At 35.7% G+C, this 23,965-nt stretch overlaps 6 protein-coding genes and 2 non-coding genes across 8 annotated transcripts; 2 read left to right on the top strand and 6 right to left on the bottom strand.

Annotated features, from left to right (window-relative positions):
• Positions 1–7,923: 7,923 nt before the first annotated feature.
• LOC108810533 (auxin-responsive protein SAUR15-like) lies at positions 7,924–8,687 on the top strand. Its single transcript, XM_018582639.2, has one exon. The coding sequence runs from the start codon at positions 8,026–8,028 to the stop codon at positions 8,416–8,418; it is 393 nt and encodes a 130-aa protein (XP_018438141.1). The 5' UTR covers positions 7,924–8,025; the 3' UTR covers positions 8,419–8,687.
• A 1,326-nt stretch (positions 8,688–10,013) lies between these two features.
• Positions 10,014–15,468, top strand: LOC108813368 (kinesin-like protein KIN-5C). Its single transcript, XM_018585905.2, has 22 exons — positions 10,014–10,247; positions 10,321–10,450; positions 10,668–10,826; positions 10,904–11,253; positions 11,331–11,469; positions 11,573–11,670; positions 11,774–11,930; positions 12,046–12,115; positions 12,209–12,285; positions 12,427–12,480; positions 12,572–12,652; positions 12,733–12,844; positions 12,916–13,002; positions 13,084–13,259; positions 13,346–13,507; positions 13,587–13,694; positions 13,791–13,949; positions 14,032–14,115; positions 14,198–14,403; positions 14,499–14,710; positions 14,792–14,943; positions 15,029–15,468. The coding sequence occupies exons 1-22, from the start codon at positions 10,189–10,191 to the stop codon at positions 15,224–15,226; spliced, it is 3,030 nt and encodes a 1,009-aa protein (XP_018441407.1). The 5' UTR covers positions 10,014–10,188; the 3' UTR covers positions 15,227–15,468.
• Positions 15,469–15,807: 339 nt separating this feature from the next.
• On the bottom strand, positions 15,808–16,854 carry LOC108813369 (ubiquitin-60S ribosomal protein L40). The gene is made up of 5 exons (XM_018585907.2): positions 16,698–16,854; positions 16,536–16,622; positions 16,344–16,446; positions 16,051–16,117; positions 15,808–15,957 (listed from the first exon to the last, which is right to left on the bottom strand). The coding sequence occupies exons 1-5, from the start codon at positions 16,798–16,800 to the stop codon at positions 15,931–15,933; spliced, it is 387 nt and encodes a 128-aa protein (XP_018441409.1). The 5' UTR covers positions 16,801–16,854; the 3' UTR covers positions 15,808–15,930.
• A 1,015-nt stretch (positions 16,855–17,869) lies between these two features.
• On the bottom strand, positions 17,870–19,162 carry LOC108807264 (40S ribosomal protein S14-2). The gene is made up of 5 exons (XM_018579529.2): positions 19,026–19,162; positions 18,724–18,843; positions 18,572–18,617; positions 18,189–18,404; positions 17,870–18,095 (listed from the first exon to the last, which is right to left on the bottom strand). The coding sequence occupies exons 1-5, from the start codon at positions 19,026–19,028 to the stop codon at positions 18,028–18,030; spliced, it is 453 nt and encodes a 150-aa protein (XP_018435031.1). The 5' UTR covers positions 19,029–19,162; the 3' UTR covers positions 17,870–18,027.
• A 129-nt stretch (positions 19,163–19,291) lies between these two features.
• TRNAL-UAG (transfer RNA leucine (anticodon UAG)) lies at positions 19,292–19,371 on the bottom strand. The gene has a single exon. It is a non-coding gene; the product is annotated as a tRNA-Leu (tRNA).
• Positions 19,372–19,523: 152 nt separating this feature from the next.
• On the bottom strand, positions 19,524–19,597 carry TRNAN-GUU (transfer RNA asparagine (anticodon GUU)). Its single transcript has one exon. It is a non-coding gene; the product is annotated as a tRNA-Asn (tRNA).
• A 157-nt stretch (positions 19,598–19,754) lies between these two features.
• On the bottom strand, positions 19,755–21,071 carry LOC108807233 (peptidyl-prolyl cis-trans isomerase CYP18-2). Its single transcript, XM_018579492.2, has 5 exons — positions 20,912–21,071; positions 20,678–20,773; positions 20,526–20,587; positions 20,205–20,338; positions 19,755–20,098 (listed from the first exon to the last, which is right to left on the bottom strand). The coding sequence occupies exons 1-5, from the start codon at positions 20,981–20,983 to the stop codon at positions 19,968–19,970; spliced, it is 495 nt and encodes a 164-aa protein (XP_018434994.1). The 5' UTR covers positions 20,984–21,071; the 3' UTR covers positions 19,755–19,967.
• Positions 21,072–22,812: 1,741 nt separating this feature from the next.
• Positions 22,813–23,962, bottom strand: LOC108805977 (glycine-rich protein DOT1). The gene has a single exon (XM_056987567.1). The coding sequence runs from the start codon at positions 23,907–23,909 to the stop codon at positions 23,046–23,048; it is 864 nt and encodes a 287-aa protein (XP_056843547.1). The 5' UTR covers positions 23,910–23,962; the 3' UTR covers positions 22,813–23,045.
• Between the last annotated feature and the right edge of the window lie 3 nt (positions 23,963–23,965).

The raw sequence follows: 23,965 nt of genomic DNA, 5'->3' as shown, positions 1-23,965 counted from the left end.
CGACCCGAACTATACAAAGATTCGCAATACTAGTTCTATCATAGAACTTCTATGGTTGAAAAAATGATTCGGAAGAACCGGAGATCTGACAAATAAATTTTATGATAAATATTAGAGAAATTACTGCAAATATATTATGGGAAAATAATATTTTCAATTTTATTGTATGCTATTTACCTTTTATAGTGTTTAAAGTTTCCTTGTTTTTGTTAAAATAATAAAAATATTGATTAAAATTTGTATTTTTGTTTTAGATACTTAACTTAATTTTTTTTTTTTAACATTTGGTTAAATATGTTAATTCGATAAATTAGTTAAATCAGTTTGAGTGTTCAAAAAAAAATGTTAAATCAGTTTGATCTGCATTTGTTCTGCATGATCTGCTTGATCTACATTTGTTCTGATTGATCTGCATTTTGGATTCGATCTGCATTTTATTGATCTGCATGCCATTTGAAGCCGAACTTTCTAAATTATAAGTTAGTTCTTAACTTTTACTTATTCTTATCTTATGCTAAATATATACTATATATGTTACTATTACCCAATTAGTTTAAAAGATTCAGTTATTATTTTCATTGAATGTTTATATCAAAACATCATAGAAATCATTTAGAATAAAAAATATAAATAATTGTGAAGTTAAGTTTGAAATTTTGTTTTAGAAAAAAATACCTTGAAACTTTAAAATTGAAAATATTTTTGGAGATGTTCTTGTCTTTACCATATTCAGCATCGCTTTTGGAAAATTAAATATCCACCCATGGAACTTATATAAAGCACATAAAATCAATAATATTCTTAACTTTTCTAACCCACCAACGAATTAACGTGTTGATAATTATTTTTTATATCGCATCATTTGATAAAATACAGGCAAGTTTAATTGGCATTATGGAACTTTATATAAAGCATAAAATCTATAATATTCTTAGTTTTTCTAGTTTTCCACTCGTGTTGGCTTCTTATTTGTTGTTCTTTCCATTTTCTCCAAACTATTGGTCAAAGTTTGAAAGTTGGTTTACATTTCTTATGAACAGAATAAGCTACAGAAAAAACTAATGATAAAAATTCAGTGCTCCCTAAACATTAATGGTGAATTTTCAAGACAGTTACAGTATTTTAGTTTCTCGTCAATATTTTCTTTTGTCATATGAAAAAGGGACATTGATTATCTTGGAAACTAGGTTAAGAAATACTAAGAGGTTGACTATAGACGGCTAACCGGTGATATACCATTGTCATTTGACTAATCTCACGTAATCTGTGTTGAGAATGTAAGATAAGCATCAAAGGCTTTGAAAGTCGTTTCCGGTCAAATATCAGCCCACAGACTAATTTTAAATACATCAACGAATAAAATAGAATAATAAAACGAGTATATGCTCCGCTCCTTTCTACTAAAATGTTTTATTCCACAATGGTTTCTAGAATCTCTCTTTGCCCTTACCACCAAACAAGAAAATTTAAAGCAGGTAGATAGTAATTGTATCCTTCTACATTTTCTGACGATCGAGTTAATCAGACATCGATCTACGAGAAAATGGTAAAACCGTTTAGATTTTACGATAACCGATAAGGTATTCGATTAATCAGACGCCTTGGCTAGTCATTTGATTAATCAAATATGCACGTAATCATCAGTTGTATCCTCGGTTATTGGCTAGTTACAAGGTTGTTAAGCTAAACATATAAACATGAATTAACACATAGGTGTACAATCTACAATCTATCATATTAGATAATTTTAAATTTCAAAGCCAAAGTTATATATAAAAACCAAAATATGATTATTTCAACTAGGGGAGGGAATAAAATGTAATATGTTCTAGAAACAGAGAGGAGAGAAAGAAGAACATTTCGAATTTTATAGTGTAAGTAGAACTCTGAACACTCCACAACTCTAGAAGCTAAAACTAGTTATTGACTTGTATTCGCTACGTCATGAATGACATATTTGACAATTTCGGTCCCCGCATAGAGATATTAGTTTTCATCAACATATTCGAATACTGATCTCAATCAGTTGTCTACGTACATGTTATTGGACGTCTTTTAGATAGGCCTGGGCACGGATCGGATATTCGGGTTTTTGAAGGTATTTGTGATTTGCTTCGAATGTTACGGATATCTGATTTTTCGATTTGCTTTGCTTCGGAAAAATACGGATATTCGGAAAAACGGATATCCGGAAAATAAATAGATATTTGCGGATATTCGCGGATACTTACGGATCTCTCATTTGTTTTGATTAATACAAATAATCTTAAAAATTTGATACAAATTTGTTTTGTAAAATATATTTTTTGCATGATATAAAAGATAAAAATTAAAAAAAGCAATGAATCTTCATATTTTGTAAATTTTTAAACTTAGTTAAAATTATAATAACACAAAACTTAAAAAAATTATAATTATCGTAAATATTTTTCTTCCTTTTATGTAATACTTTTATATAAGTAATAATATGAATAGAATCTATCAAATAATATATTAGAATAATAATTATATAATTTTATACATTTAAAACTTTAAATATAATCAAAATATACATGTATTTATATATTGACGGATCGGATCGGATATTCGCTTCCCAAATTTTAATATTTGTGATTTGCTTCGATTTTGACGGATATTGAATTTTAGTATTTGCTTTGCTTCGAAAGCTTACGGATATTCGGAATTTTCGAATCGAATAGCAACGGATAACGAATCGAATCAAATTTAACGGATAAAATGCCCAGCCCTACTTTTAGAAATGCTTTTAGCCAGCTAGTAAACTTATCGGTAAAAGTTAACCGTGATGAAAAATATAGTCACAGTACCGTCAAGCAGAGCCGGTCTTGCAATATTTAAGGTTGGAAACCCAAAACCAAAAAGTGGCCGTTTTAAACAATTTGCTGATGGGAGGAACACACGAATGAATATGCAGGCCCGGTTTGAGTGGGTAAGGCAAGAGTATATATAGCCGGATAGCCCACATACTGACATACACATACTGTTTTGTGAGACGTTATTATAAAGGACAAACGACTCAATTTCTTTAAAACTGAACGCACAGATACTGCACAATATAAATAAAAGAACCGTTGTTCATTTTATGCGAAAACACATAGAAACTTGAGAAAAGTTTTCTAGGTCCTAGATTCAGAATTGGCTGGGCTAGGCCTGAGAAAATGCATTGATAATTGGTAGCATGGTTGTTATCACAGACATCCGTTTTCCATATCCAATGAACTAAGATATTTCATTGGTGATTGATGTATGATGATAAATAAAAAGATGCAATGATTTTACGAGACGATAGTAATAAGCAATGTTCAGAAATTGATGGGCGGTAACTAGGTTTTTTATTGAGAAGTGAGAACTAATAACTAGGTTTTTTTATTGAGAACTAGCTACTAAGCAAATTATTCGGGATCTGGCGAAGTCTAGATAGTAACTAATTATTGATTTATTTATATATCTTTATAGTTATATGAGATATTTTAGTTCTTGAGTTTATTTATAAAATTATTATGATGAATTATCAAAATTACAAAAAAAAACTAAATAAATGTGTGGATTTGTACTAATATCATTTCTTAATTTAATATATCTTAACTAATTTCGATTGATTTTGACTAATTTAAAATAGATTAAACCGACATGAATGAGATAGACTAGAAACGACATTTTTTACGTCAATGACACCAAAATTGGGTAAATCAAAATAAATCAGATTTTTTAAGAAAAACTGATTAACATTGTAACTCAATGGATGTCATCAACTGTATTGTAACTCAGTGGATGTCATCAATTCCGAATAAGTTGACATATTGAACATAAGGCAAACGGGATTATACAAATGCAACATATCAAATCCCTCATTTCTAACGGTGCTATAGAATAGGGATTGTTTACTTTTAGACTCAAGTACGACGGTTTTCAAGAATAGTTTTATCCTATATATGGGGATACAAGGAATCTAAGTGAAGTAAAATTAGTCAGGAAACATAGCGATGGAATGGTGATGATAGCTAATTACGAAATATTTTAATGTGGTGCATATATGGAAAACAACATGTACTGATGAAACTGTGACAACACAAATGTTTACGTAAAGTCGTACGTTGTCTCGTAATTGACGTTTCCATTACTAATTATCGCGCCTGGTAGTAATATAGTCGCGGACTTGCAGTTCCGGATCATTATTTGGATTCTTTTGATTTCTTCTTTGCAAAAGTCTAAAAATACTTATATTCTTTTGTATTCATTGAATCCTCACTTTTCATGTCAAAATATGATTTGATTGATTATATGTTTGTTGCAACCACGTTTGCAACGAAAGATACATGATTGAAATGATGTATAGTTGCTGTTGAATTATAAGATCTGGACACAGACCAAACTTTTTAAAGAGTTTATTAAAGTTTTTAATAAATGTTTACGGCCTTCAGAGTTTCAAATTCGGCGTTCTATCACCAGATTAACATAATTTCAATAAACCATTATCAAGAATGGCTTATCATTTTTGAGTTGCACAGAAATTATTTCATAACTAGAAACATATATAGAATAAAGTCAAAATAACCATCACCGAAATAATGTTTGTTAGTAATCCGCATCAAAACTGTGAAGAAACGAACATTAGAATATGAATATGATTTATGCAGCTTTTCTCAGTGACAGTTTTTATTTGAAGCATATTATGATTCTTGAAAACTTTTGAATTAAACAGAACTATATACTTATCCCTAAACAAAAGACCGTAATCTTGCAGAATCGTTACTACGACTCGATGGTTTACCTTTGACTCCAACTCTATCATTGATCATCCACGTGAAAGGTGGCATTTTTTAAAAGGCCGACAAAATTTTAGTAATAATATAGTCTCAATATATTTCTCGAATCTCAAAATAGTACATCGATCATAAATCAAACATATAAATTGACACACATTTGTTTGACCGTGCTAACTTCTTCAAGTTTGCTTTATCATCTGTATATATACATATAATCTAGGTACATATAAACTCGGTACATATAATACTAAGCGAGTGCAAAAATGTTCTTATATGATCCCACTGGGTAATAGCTATGGTCGCTTTCTTGCATATTAGAAAATTTCTGATTGAGTTATAGTTAGGGACCGATTGGTCATGTATGAAGACAAAAACATAGGAGTAAAACCTAGCTAAGTAACAAATACATATTCAAAGAAAGGGGCGAACCTAAATAGAATACTAAGTAGAGAAAACTGGAGTCAACTTACATAGAAGTAGCCAATACATGCTGGAATGTAATCTCGAACTTGATTTATGTAACGAAAACACCATAGTCCACAGATTTCTTTGAGTAGATACACTTGAGTTTAATGGGGGCCATTAGAGCATTATTATCGCATATACCCACCAAAGGTTTCTTTAACTTCTTTTTTTACTTTTTATCTTGAAAAAAAAAAGAAAAAAATTAAAACACCCCACGTGTCCGCGAACTGGGCAAAACACCACCAATATACGTTTCTTCATTGGCTACATTTTCTTCTTGTCTTCTTCTCTTTGGTGGACCCCAGACCAACTTTTCTCCTGCATACTCTCTCAAGATACTGGGATAATAATGCTCTTAGAAGAATTTCGAGAAGCTCTAAACCTTTGACTATGGACAAAGTCAAAAGTATGGTGGCCCAATATATGGTCCAATGGTTCTTCCACTTGTGTCCCTTCTCAACACTTCCCCGCTTCAAAGATCAAACCATCCTTTTCACGTTTGTTGTCCCTTCCCACATTTTTTCCACTACAAATTAAGATTTATTGTCGAATACAAGAAAAAGTTATAGTTTTTTTTTGCTAAATAAAAGTTAAACCCGGATCAATAATGGTACATAAAAAGTTATAGTTATCATAGTAGGCTAATTAATATAAATACTACGGCTAATTAATATAAATACTACTGCAGTAGCATATGTTTTCTACACAGTTAAAGCCTTGCCTTTTGTTTTCTTTTTTGAGTGTACGTGGTAAATAAATCGTTTTTTCGGCTTATAGAAATCAAAAGTTTTACTATTTCTATCAACCATCTTTTGAAATTGTCGTGAACGCAGACATATGCTTAGCAAGTAAAAGCGAACAAAAGAACATATATATGTTTGGTTCCATGTTATTTACAGATAATATGTACGTTAGATAAACCAAAGTAGTTACGATTTACAAACACGTAGCTAAGTAGCTTTTAAAAGAAAGTTACATAAAAAAGTGGCTTTAGAAGATCATCGTATAGCTTATGCTACCGAGTTTTGTATTGGCATGTTGCAATAAACTTTGTTTAGGCACCAAATTTGTTGGGGGTTGCTAAAAATAAGCGATAAATAAGAAAGAAGTCTCCTTCTAGCTGCTTGCTTATGAAAATTTAGAATTCAATTTATAATTCAACTAAAAGCTTAGATCTTTTTGATTTACAGTGAAAGAAACCAGTAGATGTGTCAATTTTCTTTACTATTTCTTTTTATTTACTATTTCATTATCAATAAAACGATAACAATACAGATACTTATGATTGTAATAGGTTATATGATACAGTAGATACTTTATATAAGTCAATAATTTTACTACAAATCAAACGATATCTCTAAAATTATTTTTTCACGTACTTTATGTTCTGAAGTGATCTGAACCTATGCTAGTAGGTTGGTGTACAACATTTTCAATCCAATCATTAACTGGCCAATAAAAAAAATAAGATGTTATAAAACGATGAAATTATCTATTTTAAACATTGGATACAAAATTTGATCAATTTTGTTTTCTTCTTCATGCTGACTAGAACACAATGGTGAGCAGGATATACATTGAACTGTGATTATAAATAATTACAACTAACGTGCTAATAGTTTAAACACAGCTAATAATGTAGAAACTAGAAGTCGTTATAGGCGCTCGTTGTATAGGAGCAGCCGGCATAAAGAGCCGTCTTGATAACATAATTATTTCTTACATTTATACAACCTACAAATCATAATTTTTATTTTAACACATTATTTTCTACATATATACAATCCCTACAAATCACAATTTCGTATTTTAAATATCAATACACTTCCGATATATAAACTAAATACTATTTTAATAGGAGTTTGATAATTATGAAATAATTTCCGTTATATACAACCACTCAAACTAACCACTTCAGAAATTTGAGTGATTTCCTATTTATTTATAAGATATTTACACGTTAGCCAACAATTCATGCATATACATATGTCAACAAGCTATTAGATAACTCTAGCTGACATTATTATATATCACTAAAATATATAAATCTCAATATACTACAGTACGACATTATTTATGACATTTTACCTACTACCAAATACTATATGTACATGGTTAGATGCACATGCATATATATAAGAAACATCATTTACAAATATTAAACTTTAAACATCACTAAAAACTACTTAATATTCGTCTTAGAGTTGTGTTTATATCCGATAAGTTAATTAGTAAATATTGGTTATTATGTGATTCAAGCAATGATCTCGTTGAATAAAGGGCCACATATAAAGAATCCTGAATCAAGCATGACGTTTTATATATTAACTTAAATGCCACAGACCGCATGTACGAATACACATCCGTGATAACCTATCGCTGGCGTGATGAACTAGGTATATAAATAATAAGTGATGCCATATTTATTCATTTACAGACTCCAAAGACATGAATCACGTAACCATGATTTGCGACGAGATATATGTCATTTTTATTATCATAATATTTAAAATGCAACTCTCTCCGCCAAGAAATGCACCCCACTATTAGAAGTCAACACAGACAAAATACATAAAAATAAGATAAAAGTCAATAGCGATCGCCAGTTCTCATTTTACTATATTCTTATATATATGATTTATCTAATCTTGATATATAATCACCAACCATCTTCTTCTTCTAGTTTCTTCATCTTCACAATCTAACTCTTCTACATATATCTTAATTAAGAGCTTCCCGGTGGACAAAATATATATATGTAAAAACATATATAAAAATGCTGGGAAAGAGAATAGCTTCTTTCAAGAATCTAGCCAAGAAAATTAAGAGCATTAACACGAGAGAAGGCGGCTCCGAGTCAACTCAGAGCATGTCTCTTCTGATTGGTGAGGCGGAGGACACGTCTCCGGCGGCAACAAAGACGCCTACGGGAATGTTTGCGGTTTACGTAGGGGAAGAGCGCGTGAGGCGAGTGGTGCCGACGAGCTATTTGAAGCATCCTCTCTTCAGAATGCTTCTCGACAAGTCACACGACGAGTTACACTGTCTCCAGCAGAAGGTTATGTTGGTTGTCCCTTGTAGCCTTTCCGTCTTCCAAGAAGTCGTTAACGCCATCGAGTCTTGTCATGGCAACTTCGACTTCGGCGATTTTGTGGAGGAGTTTCTTTGATTTTAATTAGTCAAAAGAACATTTCCAAGACGTCGCTCAACGTTCTTGTCGATCATCATTTTGTTTTCGTTTTGATAAAAAAAATAGATTATTGCTTAGGTCTTCTTAGGAAAATATATAATCGTTTGTAGGACTGATTGTGGTGAAGTTTGTGTTACATTAATCCATCACCCCTTTGCTGCGTGGTGTGGAATTTTTCTTCTTCTTTTTTCTCATGGAAATAATTGTATTAAAATATCAATACATAATTGGATTAATGTGTTTGGTTTCTTTTAGAAAGTTTGGTCAGAACATGTTGGGATGTTTGTGGGAAGAAATGTTGGTGAGTTGAGTTAGAAATTTGTCTAAAAACATCGGCAGACTGAGACTGCGAATCTGTGACATTGAGAGGGTAATGAGAGAGAGCAATCGCATTCCTCTTTTAAAGCATCACACTAGTGGTTTCTCACCAAACCTTTTAAAACTTTTTAAAATACAAAAATATAAAGAGAAACTGTCTCTACACTTACCACATAATAATTAAATATATAAAAGATTGATCTTGTAAAACATATTTTCTCTTGTAAATAGTGAAATTTAATTTTGAGAGATTCATGTTAGTTTAACTAATAATGATGCTCTTGTGATCTTAGAGTATGTTCAATGGGAGAATTCGTCCCTTGAAATTTTTAAAATACATATATGTGTATATACATATAAATAATAGTATTTAATTGTAGGGTGAATTTTCTGTAACTTTTAAATACCTACAGTTAAATATTATTATTTATATACATATACATATATGTATATTAGAATTTTAAGTGGAGAACTCCCAATCAAGAATGCTCTTATATCATAACAACAAAAGTTATCTTGGTTATATATATGTTTGATGGGAATATATATTTTTCACACTAGTTTACTATTTTTTTAATTTCTGAAAATTATTACATCAACCATTTTATAATGAATGATTACAATTTACATCACATGATAAAAAAATATCTGATGGCTGTAGATGATCTTTCTTTAACACTGTCTTCATTAAATAAGCATAAACTAGTAATTTGCAAAAAAAAAATAGATTTTGAATCATGGTATAGAAGAATTCCTCCCACATGGCACCTTAATTTGTTTCTTTCGTATATAAACGTTTACATTAACTTGATACGTTGACAACATTGACAAAGAACTGACTGAAAAAGCAAAATTACACCATTATTTCCATGCTATGTGGCCTATCAAAAAAGAACAAATCGACCTCCCTAACAAATCAATTAATCTATATATATCACTTTCTTTTTTGCAATTGTTCTTAAGATAGCAAGCAAACATCACAGGCCACATCTTTATTTCTTCTTATAGTAACGTAAATGTCTACTCAGTTACAAAAAAAGAAAAACATAAATGTCTACTCAAAAGTAACACTGAACTCCCATATAATAGTCATTTGGGCCTTAAATGGGCAGATTAATAATTCGTGGACCTCAATTTTGGGAGGGCTACGACATCGTCGGCCTGTAGAAGAGGAAAGGGCAATGTGGTAATGTTTGATAGTATGAAGAAACGTTTAATAAAAATTCAAAAAGAGGAGCGCGTCTTCAAATAATTCAAATCTCAAATCCACCACTAACACACACACACACACACACACACTCTCTCTCTACTAAGATCCCGTCGCCGGCGAGAAGAGGAAGAGACAGAAGCAAAGAAAAGAGAGATCTTCCCGGATTCGTACCAGATTTAAAATCAGTCTCTCTGGATTCACCGTCCGCCCGCCGCGTAAAAATGTCCGGCCGTCACGACAAAGAGAAAGGCGTTAACGTTCAAGTTCTTCTCCGGTGCAGGTATTCAATTTCTCGGAATTGATTTCAGGGTTAGGATTTTTGGGCCTAATCGCACTTTTGATTGATTTGACAGGCCGTTTAGCGAGGATGAGCTGAGGAATAATGCTCCTCAGGTTCTCACTTGTAATGATTTGCAGAGAGAAGTTGCTGTCTCTCAGAACATCGCCGGGAAGCATATTGATAGGGTTTTCACTTTCGATAAGGTACCAAAGCCAAGCAAGTGAAGTTTGTTTGAGTGTGTGTAGCTAAGTCAAAAGTGTATGCTTGGATCATCTCACAACTTACTGTGTGTGATGTTCATTTGTTCAGCCTGTTTGCTTTTGTGAAGTAGAACTACGTTAGTTATGTGAAGGTTGGTGGACTTTAGTGAGTAATCTATCCACATGCTGAATGTGTGTGTGTTTTATGTGTTGAGCGCAGGTGTTTGGACCATCGGCACAGCAGAAGGATTTGTATGACCAGGCTGTTGTTCCCATCGTGAATGAAGTGCTTGAAGGTTTTAATTGTACTATTTTTGCGTATGGTCAGACTGGTACAGGGAAGACATATACAATGGAAGGAGAATGTAGAAGGTCCAAGGTATGTGTTTGCTTTATAGGTTTTGCTGGTAATATTTTCCTAATCTTAGCTGTTTAAATCCATTTTAATTGGCACAGGGCGGGCCTAGTGGAGGGCTTCCAGCAGAAGCAGGTGTTATCCCTAGAGCTGTGAAGCAAATCTTCGATACTCTTGAGGGCCAGCAAGCTGAGTACAGTGTTAAAGTCACGTTTTTGGAACTCTACAATGAAGAGATTACCGATTTACTTGCCCCTGAAGATATATCTAGAGTTGTTTCCGAGGATAAACAAAAGAAACCCTTACCTCTCATGGAGGATGGCAAAGGTGGTGTTCTTGTTAGAGGGTTGGAAGAGGAAATCGTGACGAGTGCCAGTGAAATCTTCACTTTGCTCGAGAGAGGTTCCTCTAAACGGCGAACTGCAGAAACATTCTTGAATAAACAATCAAGGTAAGGTCTTTGATGTTTGTGTTCGTTGTAGTTTTGATGTCAAGGTCTCTCCTACATAACGGAATTCTTGCTTTCAGTCGGTCACATTCTCTCTTCTCAATAACGATACATATCAAAGAAGCTACTCCAGAAGGTGAAGAGTTAATCAAGTGTGGCAAGCTCAACTTGGTAGACTTGGCAGGATCAGAAAATATATCACGTTCCGGTGCTAGGGATGTAAGTAACATCTTACTGTTCGATTGAGTTGGAACGTTCTCCTTTCAGTTTCTAGATTCCTGGCTGCTAATATATCAGAACTGAAAAGCCTTTCTCTATCTAGGGCCGCGCTCGAGAAGCTGGTGAAATAAACAAAAGTCTTCTTACATTAGGGAGAGTTATCAGTGCTTTGGTTGAACATCTTGGACACATTCCTTACAGGTTTAAACTCGTTTTCTGGGGGTTTTCTTTATGTTACTGATCATGTAGCAGTGTTTCAAGCTACGCTAAATCCTATAATTAATTATCTTGCATTGAATTTTAGGGATAGCAAGCTCACCCGCTTACTACGTGATTCTCTTGGTGGGAGAACGAAGACATGTATCATAGCGACAGTTTCACCTGCTGTTCACTGTCTCGAGGAAACCTTAAGTACTCTAGATTATGCACACAGGGCAAAGCATATTAGGAACAAACCAGAGGTATTGTCTTTGTTATAAGTTTTTCATTCATCAATTTTATTTTCTTGTTTCCACTAGGCCAGCTACTGAAAAACCATAACTCATGTTCGTACTCTTGTATATTTCTCTTTGACAGGTTAACCAGAAAATGATGAAATCTACTTTGATAAAGGACCTTTATGGTGAAATAGAACGACTAAAGGCGGGTAAGACACATTCTCTCTTATTCGCCACAAAGTCTTCTGCTCTGGCTCCTCTGCTTGTCTATTACTCATGTTTTTCTTTGTTTATCTTTATAGAGGTCTATGCTTCCCGTGAGAAAAATGGTGTTTATATGCCAAAAGAGAGATACTATCAAGAGGAGAGTGAAAGAAAGGTATTGATTTTCTGAGTTCAATTGTTCCCCAAACTTCTCATAGAATGAAGGAACACAATGTTCATTTGACACAAAAGGAAATGCTTACCTCATCACCTCCGTACTCGTCTACTAATATAATTCTTTTTGCTCTTTTTGTAGGCAATGGCTGAACAGATTGAGCAGATGGGTGGTCAGATAGAGAATTATCAAAAGGTTTGTTTCTTATTACTTAATAGACCAAACCATAGTTGCTGCTTACGGAATGACATTTGAAAGTTGATTGTTTTCATGTTTTTCTGACCAGAAACTTGAGGAATTGCAAGACAAGTACACTGGTCAAGTGCGGGAGTGCTCTGATCTGACTAACAGACTTGATAACACCGAGGTATTAGTTCTTCCTTTTTGATGGGCATATCTGCTTATAAATATCTCCGGATGCTCTGACACTTCGATTGTGATATCTAGAAAAACTTGAACCAAACGAGCAAAATGCTTGCTTCCAAAAACGAGGAATTGAAGAAATCTCAATATGCCATGAAGGAGAAAGACTTCATCATTTTAGAGCAGAAAAAATCTGGTATTTTCTAAATCATTACTCTAATGAAGTGCTTGAAATTTTTTTCCTAACATTCTTCCGCATATTGCCAGAAAATATATTGGTTCAACAAGCTTGTACTTTACAATCCAACTTGGAGAAAGCTACTAAAGAAAATGCTTCATTACACCAAAAGATTGGTATGTGTTTTAAGTTTAGCTACTGTGGCTGTCTTTTCATCAGCAATATTATTAGTATATGATCGATTTGGTGCTGTGCAGGAAGAGGGGACAAGCTCAGTGCGGATAACAGAAACGTGGTCGACACTTTTCAAGCAGAACTTTCAGAACAAATTTCGAATCTGTTCAATATGGTTGCTTCATGTCTATCCAAGCAAAACGCACACCTTCAGGGTGTTAACAAACTGTCCCAATCTCGTTTAGAGGCACACAACAAGGTACAACTGTGTTATTCTTTGGTTTTCTAACAATCTTGTATTAATTATCTACCTTTGTAACATTATTTGCAAATTTGTTTTCCCAGGCCATTCTCGAAATGAAAAAGAAGGTTCGAGCTTCTAGGGAGTTGTATAGTTCTCACTTGGAGGCAGTGCAGAATGTAGTCCGCTTGCACAAGGCAAACTCGAATGCTTGTCTAGAGGAAGTTTCAGCATTGACGACTTCAAGTGCATGTTCCATTGATGAGGTATGCCTTTGCTAATTTCTCTCCTTTTCTTCGAGTGACTATTGGTTTGTTCTAAATGTAGTTGTCTTGTGGATTTCAGTTTCTTTCTTCAGGAAGCGAGACAACATCTTCATTATTTGATGAACTTCAGAATGCTCTTACGTCCCACCAAGGAGAAATGGCTCTCTTTGCGAGGGAACTGAGACAGGTTAGTGCTCTGAGATACAACAACATTTTGTTAGCTTAAAACTTTGGCCTTGGAAATTACAAAAGCTGTAAGCTGGATTGTTTTCCTAATACGCAGAAGTTCCACACAACGATGGAGCAAACGCAGGAGATGTCTGAATACACAAGTACCTTCTTTCAGAAGCTTATGCAAGAGTCTAAAAATGCTGAGAATCGTGCGGCAGAGGCAAATGATAGCCAAATAAACAGCATCATCGATTTCCAGAATACTTACGAGGTTGTTATATTACTACATCTATTCAAGTTTCGTGCTAAACATGTTTGCTTGAGCTCATCTATAACTGTCATGTGTTGTGCAGGCTCAGTCCAAATCTGATACAGAGAAACTTATAGCGGATCTAACTAGCCTAGTCTCAAGTCACGTTCGTCGCCAACACGAACTGGTTCGTTGCTTCTTATTCCATTTGTCTCTTTGTCTTCCACTTCGTTATACTTAAAAACTGTATTATATTTGTTTCCTGGCAGGTGGATTCAAGACTCCATAACTTCAAACACGCCGTCTCTTCCAACAAAACTTTCTTGGATGAACACGTCTCAGCCGTAAATAATCTGGCTAAAGACGCAAAAAGAAAATGGGAGACGTTTTCTATGCAAGCTGAGAATGACGCCAAAGAAGGTGCTGATTTCTCGGCTGCAAAACATTGTCGAATGGAGTTACTGCTTCAGCAATCGTAAGATCATTGCTATGGTTTTCGCAATTCCTTTTGAGTTACAAATCTTTCAGTTACTGTATTTTAACAATTTTTTCAATCCTTCTATCCGTCAGTGTGAGTCATGCGGAATCAGCTTTTAAACACTGCAAGACGACTCACGAATCTTTAAAGGAGATGAACAGTAAGCAAGTTGCAGATGTCTCGTCACTTGTTAAGTCTGCTTGTGATGATAACGAGCAGCACGACACCGAAGTAGATTCTGCAAGGACTGCGGCTGAGAAAGATGTAACCACGAACAGCGATGAGATAATCCAGCACATTGATCGTGAGTTCTCTTTCGTCCCCATGAATGGTTCCTATGGTTAAAAAGACAAGAGTCTAAAACGATATCCTTGTGATCTTTCAGGCATGTCGGAGGATGAGAAAGCGTCTGTATCACAAATATTGGACAATGTCAAGACACATGAAAAAGCTCTTCAAAGTTTCCAACAGGATCATTGCTGCAAAGCCAGATGCATTGAGGATAAAGCTCAAGAAACTTTTCAACAAAGATACATGGTAAGTTGTTTCTCTAAACCCTTATTTGTCTTCACTTTTAGAAGATTCTTCTTATTCACAAACTCTCATTTGGTGAACCGCACAGGAGTATGAACCCACAGGGACAACTCCGTCTAAGAGTGAACCGGAGGTCCCAACCAAAGCCACTATTGAATCACTTCGAGCAAAGCCAGTGGAGTCATTGGTTGAAGCGTTCCGCGAAAACAACTCTTATGAATCCTTTGCGGCGAAAGAGACAAAACCGCAACAGCTAACACGGTCGCCTCTCTCACAAGTCAACTAGGGAACCACCTCTGTTCCGTTTTATGCTCAATTTGGTTTTTTGAAAGTAGTGTATGTGTCTGTATAACTATATTATCTTTGTGCACATTGTGAAAGTATGCGATCAAATCAATGAAGATCTTGCAGGATCTTATACTTCATTTTTTTTTAAGTTTTAAGTCGTGAAAACAAATCTCTTGTGGGATTCAACTTCTCAATGTATGCTTTCTCATTATTATTTCAGTAGTGGAATTTCTTACAACAGTCTTAAGATCTCAGAGATTTGGTGATAATCTTGTTGCAGTGGTTTGTCATCTATTTTTCTTTTGGAAGAAATTGGATCCAGTTTTGTTTGGGGACCGGTTCTATTCTCATTGTTCTCTTAAGTATGTGTATGTGGGGCGGTGATATTGGAATGCAAATCATAAATCCTAACAAACAATATGTTTAGTAGTTTGTATTTAAAGCTTTTGCTCATGGTAGCTTAACTAAAACTACATGGAAATAAAATTGATATAAGAACTAACACAACTATTAGCAAACTGGATAAGACTATAGAAGGATGGAATTTGTAAAAAGAAAAAAAAGCCAAAGATAAAAAGATTTACTAAACAACAATCTTTTATGATTAAAATTCACTGAAACAAAGTTTGTGTCAAAACACTTGAGATGTCTTTCAAGGAAAAAAAAAACATAGATAAATAAGTTTGTTGTGAAGAAAACAGATCACTTGATCTTCTTCTTCGGCCTCAACTGCAAAAAGAATCACAGATCACAAATCAATCAACTCAGCACACAATAATTATACTCATAATGTAAAAAAATGAAAAGGGGAAGAACCAAAACCTGGTTGCTGTGTCCACACTTCTTCTTCCTGCAGTTGACAGCCCTTGGGTGCAGACGAGCATAACACCTAAAAAATCAAACATATTACTTATAAGAAAACATTCTTATCCCCAAGAAGAGACTTGTGTTAAAAGATACTCAAGCTACAATTCATGGTTCGACAAAATGATCAACATACTTTACGAGCAACAAGTAACACGAAGACAATGCGATGACATAGAAACTCAAACATTACTCTAATACTAAACTACGTTCATCACTTTCAGAAAAGAGATTGGAGTGATAAAGCTTACTTGCGGCAAATCATTTTGTCTTGATTGTACTTGCGAGCCAAAGCCATCAAAGAAGGCTCGATGATACCTCCCCTTAACCTCAGAACAAGATGCAGAGTCGACTCTGTTCCAAAAACAGAGCACTCAATTAACAAACAATCATTTCATTTTCGAGAGAGAGACAGAGAGATATTGAAAGAATCGTTTTTGAACCTTTCTGGATGTTGTAGTCAGCCAAGGTGCGACCATCCTCAAGCTGTTTTCCGGCGAAGATCAACCTCTGCTGATCCGGTGGGATTCCTGAAACAGAGCAAAAACGATTAGATAAGAAGAGATCACAACTTTAAAAAAAAAGACAGGAGTTGGGTTGTTTACCTTCTTTGTCCTGGATCTTGGCCTTGACATTGTCGATGGTGTCACTGCTCTCCACCTCGAGGGTGATGGTCTTGCCCGTCAGCGTTTTCACGAATATCTGCATCTTCTTCTTTTCAGCCGCAAGTATCAGAAGAAAAGTTTAGGTTTTGCAAAGAAGAAACTATTTATACTCCATTTCTAGGGTTTTTATGGGCCCTGTGAGCCCACTAAATTTTGGACATTGAGACATCCATTTGCAAACAAAACATAATTAGTGAAGCTAAGAAACCTGTAAAGATCAACTTCTTTCCACTTCGTTGCTTTGAATGGTAACCAACTGCCCTGGACCGCACCACCGTCAGCAAGATGTCATCAATCCATGTTTCCTTTTTTTTATCGAAGCATTAGATAGCTTCATCATTAAAAAGTTTGTGAACGAAGGGATTTGGAGATTCTATCAGAACAAAGAGACTTGAACAAGAAAAAGAAAAATAGAAAGCAAATGTGGTGGAATCACGAGAAAAGCTTTGGATAAAAGGTAAATACACATCCACTAAGTTTATCTTTTTAAAAAATTTAGTGTTTATCAAAAAATTAACATTTACAGAAGAATGAAAACTATAAAACCCTATAGGAAAAACAGCAAAAGAAAGTTTCAAAAAAAAAAACAGCAAAAGAATACGAGTACAAAATGTGTCCATCCACGTTTACTGTTTGCATTGGATTTGTAAAATCATGTTTATTGTTTGTATTGGATTTGTAAAATCATGTTTAATGTTTGTATTTAGATGGAGATAATGAATGAATTACTAGAGTAACAAGTTAAAGAAGCATAAATTGCAGATTAAAAATTATAAAAGTATTGAAAGACCAAGACATCAAGAAGTAAAACAGAAAAAAACTTCAAAGTAATGTTTATGTTCAACAAGTTAACTAAGATCAATGTAAATATTCTAAACCAAATCTAATTTATCTTTATATGTTTATGGTTAATTAATTATGTGTGAATATGTATACACATATCCTTGATAAATCAAAGTAAAATTATACATGAAATTTTAGTTATATATGATTCATTTTTTATGAAGAAATTTGACTTTAAAAATAATGGTTTTACTTTGTCCAAAAAAAAAATAATGGTTTTATTTTTTAAGAAAAAAATAGTCCCATGCATGGCATGGGGTCAATACTAGTAGTAGATAAATGTTGTTCAAATTTAACAAAAAAACATTCAACTTGGAACCTAGTTCAAAAGAAACATTGTTCTGACAAAATGAAACAAATGAGCTTAAATGGCAAAACACGAGCTAAACTCAACAAACATTGTTCTGACAAAATGAAACACAATTGTTCAGAGCCTCCTTCCTCTTCTACCACCCTTTCTGCGGGTACTGTCCGTTGGGATCGGAGTAACATCCTCTGCAACAACAACAATAACAAAAACAATTGCTTAGAAATGCTCATTAAAGCAAGTCTCGGTTGAGAGTAGACTACAGTAATGCGAGCTTTTACCAATGCGGCCAATTTTCATGCCGGATCGGGCAAGAGCTCTAAGAGCGGACTGAGCACCGGGACCAGGAGTCTTGGTCTTGTTTCCACCAGTGGCACGGAGCTTCACGTGCATAGCGGTGATTCCAAGCTCCTTGCATCGCTGAGCAACATCTTGTGCAGCAAGCATAGCTGCGTAAGGTGAGGACTCATCCCTGTCAGCTTTCACCTTCATCCCACCTAACCAAGCAATAAAAAGTACATTCACGTCCATAAATTAAAACTCTAGAGAAGCTGAGAGAGAGTAAATAACACTCCATGTCAGACCGACTAACTAAAGAGCACGACATCAGAAGCAGTAACAACAACAATCTCAATACACTAGAAACCAACGAATAGATGCTTACCAGTGATACGAACAAGGGTTTCACGTCCAGACAGATCAGTAACGTGCTGCAAAATGTATCAAAGACACAATGTAAGCTTCCCATATACCATAAATGAAAATGGAATTTATCTTATTGTATTCTAAGAGTTGTGAGAAAAGAAAATAACAGACAATGAAAGTGTCGTTGAAGGAAGCGAAGATGTGGACAACACCGAAGACTTGCTCTCCATCACGAACAGCTGGTCCAAGTGTCACTGTCTCCTCCTTTGGCTCTCTCGTCTTTCTCCTCGACTACACTCAACAATAACACTCAGCTTTAATTTACTCTTATTCGATCAATTAACTTATCTCAGATTGAGCTTGACTATAAACATAATAAAACATCAAAGACCAGACAGCGAAGACCTTAAGATGTATGATCAAATTTGAGATAATAAGAGAAGTGGGAAAAGTTTTACAAAGACGAAGCTTACCATTGTTATGATCGATCACAGCAAAGGTCACTTCTTCCTTGTGTAGTTTCCGGCTTGGGTAGAGGAAGAAGAGGATGCAAGGATGAAAAAGAAATTGATTTTTATAATTAGGGTTTCTGAGTGAGCCCTTTCGTTTAGGGTTTGGGTTTTGATATACGTTTTGGGCTGAATCTTAACTTCTTGGGCTGAGTGTTGTACTTAACATTCGTTTGTCGTTGACTAGGGGTAACGACGTCGTTTCGTGAATTTAAAAATATTAAAATGACTGACAGCTGTGGGATTTGAACCCACGCCCTTTCGGACCAGAGCCTAAATCTGGCGCCTTAGACCACTCGGCCAAACTGTCGTTTTGGTTGTTTTTGTTAGCCAGAAATTATTGAAATAGAGATATCAATCGCAAACAGAACAGTTCACCTAGAGAGGGAGAGTTACATTGGCCCAATGTTAAACCAACAAATTTACATAAGAAAAATAATCAGTCATTCAAAACTTATTACACGCTAGAAGGAGGGGTCGAACCTCCGACCTTGTGGTTAACAGCCACACGCTCTAACCAACTGAGCTATTCCAGCTTTGACTTCTCTAACACTCGATATTGCATCTGAAAAAGAAGAGTTTCATCTTCCTCCACCGGCAAAGCATTTGCTAGAGATGGCCTTTCGTTCTGAAGAGCACGTTGTATAATCAATGGTCATTTATTTGTGCAAATGTATAATGAAATCAATCCCATAATGTATAGAGAAATTAGGATAGATGGTTTTTGATAGAAACGATCCGTATTACAGAAACATAGATAGTGAACTGATTAAAATCAACCGTGAAACATTTTTTTTGGTCAGGAAGAGTCAAAACCTGACAAAAACCAGTCCCCATAGTAGTAGCAAGGATCAGTATAGAATAGGTTACAATTCTTCATGTCAACATCGTTTACTAATGTTGCTTCTAATCAATCACTTTGGTCCTCAGAATCTTCACTTCATGGATTGGCCTGTCGGTGTTATCGGTTTGGACACTACCGAGCCTCTTGATCACCTCCATACCACGGCAGACTCTGCCAAATATCGTGTGCTTTCCTAAAGTGATGTCAACAGAAGAAAACAATTAAGTGACAATTCTCTTCATACGATACTCAAAAAACATCAAAGCAAAGTGTCAGTTTCCAGAGATGGATCTGTTTACCATCCAATGAAGGTGCTGGAGCTAAAGTGATGAAGAACTGGCTCCCGTTTGTGTTAGGACCAGCGTTTGCCATTGACAAGATCCCAGCTCCCGTGTGCTTCAACTCTGGCTTTATCTCGTCCTCAAACTTTGAACTATCACAAGAACAAAGGCAAAAAAAAGAGACCCATATGAAAATAAGCTTAAACCAATATATAAAGACATACAAATATCTTTAAACCTAGAAAGTAGTTTCAAGCCTCGATAACAAGAATGAAGCTAGTTTAAACACATCCATGGAATCAACCAGGCATTTGCTCAAAGAGAGAATATATAATATACCCGTAAATGGATTGGCCACCTCTTCCAGTTCCAGTAGGATCACCACCTTGCACGATGAAATCCTGAAACAAAAAAAAACAACAAACTTCCATCATCAAAGTGATCTCAGCACAAAGAAAAAAAGAAACTCAGATCGGAATCAAGAAACAGACCTTAATAATTCTGTGGAACAGAACGTTGTCGTAGTAACCTCTCCGTGATAGCTCCACGAAGTTACGGCACGTTCTCGGGGAGTGTTTGTAATACATCTGATATGTAACTTCAAAAAATCAAATCACTGTAAAACCCTAGAAACCCTAAATCTAGATCTTAAGATCGTGCGAATAACAGTGAGAAACCTAAAAGAGGAATGCAATTAAGAGAGAGAGAGAGAGTGAAAGAGAAACCTCGACGGTGAACGGACCCATGGAGGTTTCTAGTGTAACCTCCGGGGGACTTCCTTCAGGTCTCGCCGTCATTTTCTCAGAGAGAGCAGCGACACGTCAGGAACCGAGTGAGAGAGTCGCGAGACGCTTATTACTCTTAGAGTCCTTATCGGGTCGGATCTGATTCTTTCTCAGTCATGTGTCGACCCGAGATTTCTGAAAACAGTTGGGCCTTATTCTAGTCCATTGAATGTATTTTCCCCTACAAGGCCACAATCGATCAAATGTATTAGATATTTTTTTTTATCTGTACTTGAAATTTGTTTTAAAATTAAAATATGCTAATATATTATTTTCTTACAAATGACGGTATTTTCTTCCGAAATCTCTACCATGGCTTTTTATAAAAAAATATGCTAGATTTTGTTAAAAACATCTTACGTCTATTTAATAAATTATTTTGAAAATGTTATAGAACCATCCAAAAAACATACGTAGTTACACAAAAGTGGATAACCAGGAACGATTAAATGAAGAAAAAAACATGTTTCTATTAAGTACTTATGTTTAGAATTTGGGAGAAAATGAGAATTGGTCTATTAGTTTGATACGGTGCTAATCCAAAATGCTACATTCTCTTCAAATATTTTGTTCCCGTGCGTTCGAATGGCGTTCTCAAGCGATTGTTCATGGTCTTACCAATAAATTTTATTAGTCGTTGGCGTTTATAATATTTTTTCCATGTTTTCATATATTCCTTACCTTTCGAATTTTATATGTTGTTGTCACTTCAAAAAAGATACTGAATGATACAAAAAAATTAGATTGTACCCTTGTGACTTGAGTAGTTTACAATATGAAAGAAGTAATATTGTTCTAATCCGTTGAGTAATTTACTCCCATGGTTTTTTTTCTAATCAGATTTTCCATACTTCACTCGAGAAAACACATCCAAAGGTACACACTATATACTTTGGTTTTGGTTCCATTATTGAATCTGATCCTCTATCAAAACTCGGGTTATATATAGTGTGGTGGCCATTTGGAGATAAATCCACATTGTAATACTAAATGTGTTATTAGTTAACCAGATCAACCGATTGGATATATCTAAAAAAAAACTGATTGTGCAAACTATACACATGAGAAAGAGTATTTTTTGTCATTGCATTTGGGAACCAAACACTCTTTGTCCATGGTGGATGAACATGCACTTGACGAATCTGATTCCATGTTTACTTCTCAATATATGCGCTATATCAGACCCGTTTTCTCTCGAGTTGTAGTTTTTTGGTTCCTCGTGACATCTTCCAAAATCCAAACTATTCAGCTTACCTATACAATATCTTCGTTTTCCAAAATCTTTGAATTCATTCCTCTTCCACGGCATAATTTGAAATTGTCATGTCTATATGACATTTCTCTCCGCACATATCAGAAAATCTCTTCAAATTAGACCACAAGTTATGTCGGGATAATATATTTTTCCGCTTTGAAAGTCAAATCTTATGAAAAGATTTTGCTAATGATCTCATCTTTATAATCTTTCTCTGTATAAATGAATTTGTTTGCTTTGTCTCCCTTTGTCATAAATTATTCTTTTACGAATCAAATATTTTCGCGGCCATCTCACTCCGTCACTCGCATATATAGATGAACTGGATAGAAGATTCCCCATATAAGCTTTATGCAGCTTACCGTATAAATCTCCTTTAAGCTTCTCAAATCCAAACCTTCCATTATATTCGGTTTGCATAAATTTAACCCATTATTTTCCTTCTACTAGCTAGACTTTATGCTTGCCAAACCATTTTCTTCAGTCAATGGCCCTACCTTTCTTACATGACAAACACATAATACATTGTAAGTCATCACCATGCACGTCTGCTTGATACCTTCATATATATATTGGTAAGTGGAAATAAGAACAGTTATGATATTTTCATCTTCGTTCATATAAACTTGACACACGCGACACGAAGCAGCATACAACTTTGGTACAATTAAAAACTTCAACAATAGCCGTTTTAGGCCTTATTGTACAGAGGATTTGCGTACTTATTACCACATGCATATATGTTGAAAATACATAGTCTCTTGCGAGTTATACATGACACCTGACTCAGTGGCCCTTACGCTCCACATAGATATAATTTTACGGTAAATAGCCACCACCACCTTCTCCGCTACCAGCACCGCCACCGTGTCCAGATCCAGCAGCTGCATAACCTCCACCACCTCCTCCGCCACCTCCAGCTCCACCACCACCTCCTCCTCCACCACCATGTCCGCCTTCTCCTCCACCACCACCGTATCCCTCTCCAGCTCCACCTCCGGCACCGTAACCACCACCGTGAGCTCCACCGGCGCCAGAACCTCCTCCTCCACCACCACCTTTTCCACCGCCTCCACCACCTCCATGTCCACCTGCACCGCCACCTCCATATCCTCCTCCAGCACCAGCGCCTTCTCCACCACCGTATCCACCACCATGTGCACCGCCACCTCCACCACCGCCTCCATTTCCACCGCCTCCACCACCTCCATGTCCACCTGCACCGCCACCTCCATATCCTCCTCCAGCACCAGCGCCTTCTCCACCACCGTATCCACCACCATGTGCACCGCCAGCTCCTCCACCACCACCTCCTCCGCTTCCTCCACCTCCGCCATGTCCACCAGCTCCTCCACCTCCGTATCCAGCTCCGCCACCTTCACCGCTTCCACCTCCATAACCAGATCCTCCTCCAGGACCACCACCGCCGCCTCCGCCAGCACCACCACCATGTCCACCGCCTCCGCCTCCACCAATGCCTTCAGCTCCACCGTAACCAGCACCACCTCCTTCTCCAGCGCCACCACCAACACCAGAATCAACTCCAATACCATAACCAACATTCCCGCCAAAGCTAGCGACTTCATCCTCGGGTTCATAGGAGGAGAGAAGTGCTCGTCTTGCAGAACATAACCCTAAACCTATTAAGAAACATAGAAAGAAAATATTTTTGTGAGTAGCCATGTTTCACTCTTTCTTATGACTAATTTGTTGTGTGAGGAGTAGCTTGAGAATGTGTC

This window comes from Raphanus sativus, chromosome 6 (genome assembly GCF_000801105.2).
Source record: "Raphanus sativus cultivar WK10039 chromosome 6, ASM80110v3, whole genome shotgun sequence".
Taxonomy (NCBI): domain Eukaryota; kingdom Viridiplantae; phylum Streptophyta; class Magnoliopsida; order Brassicales; family Brassicaceae; genus Raphanus; species Raphanus sativus.
This window is presented reverse-complemented; position numbering and strand designations above follow the sequence as displayed.

What these genes read in the sequence shown, in the direction of transcription:
- LOC108807233 (XM_018579492.2), bottom strand. Translation starts at nt 20,983, where the DNA reads ATGACGGCGAGACCTGAAGGAAGTCCCCCGGAGGTTACACTAGAAACC. An exon ending in TGGGTCCGTTCACCGTCGAG is followed by an intron (nt 20,774 to 20,911) that starts GTTTCTCTTTCA and finishes GTTACATATCAG; the next exon opens with ATGTATTACAAACACTCCCC. An exon ending in GGTGGCCAATCCATTTACGG is followed by an intron (nt 20,339 to 20,525) that starts GTATATTATATA and finishes TTCTTGTGATAG; the next exon opens with TTCAAAGTTTGAGGACGAGA.
- LOC108813368 (XM_018585905.2), top strand. Translation starts at nt 10,189, where the DNA reads ATGTCCGGCCGTCACGACAAAGAGAAAGGCGTTAACGTTCAAGTTCTT. An exon ending in GAGAATGTAGAAGGTCCAAG is followed by an intron (nt 10,827 to 10,903) that starts GTATGTGTTTGC and finishes TAATTGGCACAG; the next exon opens with GGCGGGCCTAGTGGAGGGCT. An exon ending in ACAGACTTGATAACACCGAG is followed by an intron (nt 12,653 to 12,732) that starts GTATTAGTTCTT and finishes TGTGATATCTAG; the next exon opens with AAAAACTTGAACCAAACGAG.
- LOC108810533 (XM_018582639.2), top strand. Translation starts at nt 8,026, where the DNA reads ATGCTGGGAAAGAGAATAGCTTCTTTCAAGAATCTAGCCAAGAAAATT.
- LOC108805977 (XM_056987567.1), bottom strand. Translation starts at nt 23,909, where the DNA reads ATGGCTACTCACAAAAATATTTTCTTTCTATGTTTCTTAATAGGTTTA.
- LOC108813369 (XM_018585907.2), bottom strand. Translation starts at nt 16,800, where the DNA reads ATGCAGATATTCGTGAAAACGCTGACGGGCAAGACCATCACCCTCGAG. An exon ending in GACAAAATGATTTGCCGCAA is followed by an intron (nt 16,118 to 16,343) that starts GTAAGCTTTATC and finishes TTGATTTTTTAG; the next exon opens with GTGTTATGCTCGTCTGCACC. An exon ending in AGTGTGGACACAGCAACCAG is followed by an intron (nt 15,958 to 16,050) that starts GTTTTGGTTCTT and finishes TTCTTTTTGCAG; the next exon opens with TTGAGGCCGAAGAAGAAGAT.
- LOC108807264 (XM_018579529.2), bottom strand. An exon ending in AACCCTTGTTCGTATCACTG is followed by an intron (nt 18,405 to 18,571) that starts GTAAGCATCTAT and finishes TTGCTTGGTTAG; the next exon opens with GTGGGATGAAGGTGAAAGCT. An exon ending in CATGAAAATTGGCCGCATTG is followed by an intron (nt 18,096 to 18,188) that starts GTAAAAGCTCGC and finishes TTGTTGTTGCAG; the next exon opens with AGGATGTTACTCCGATCCCA.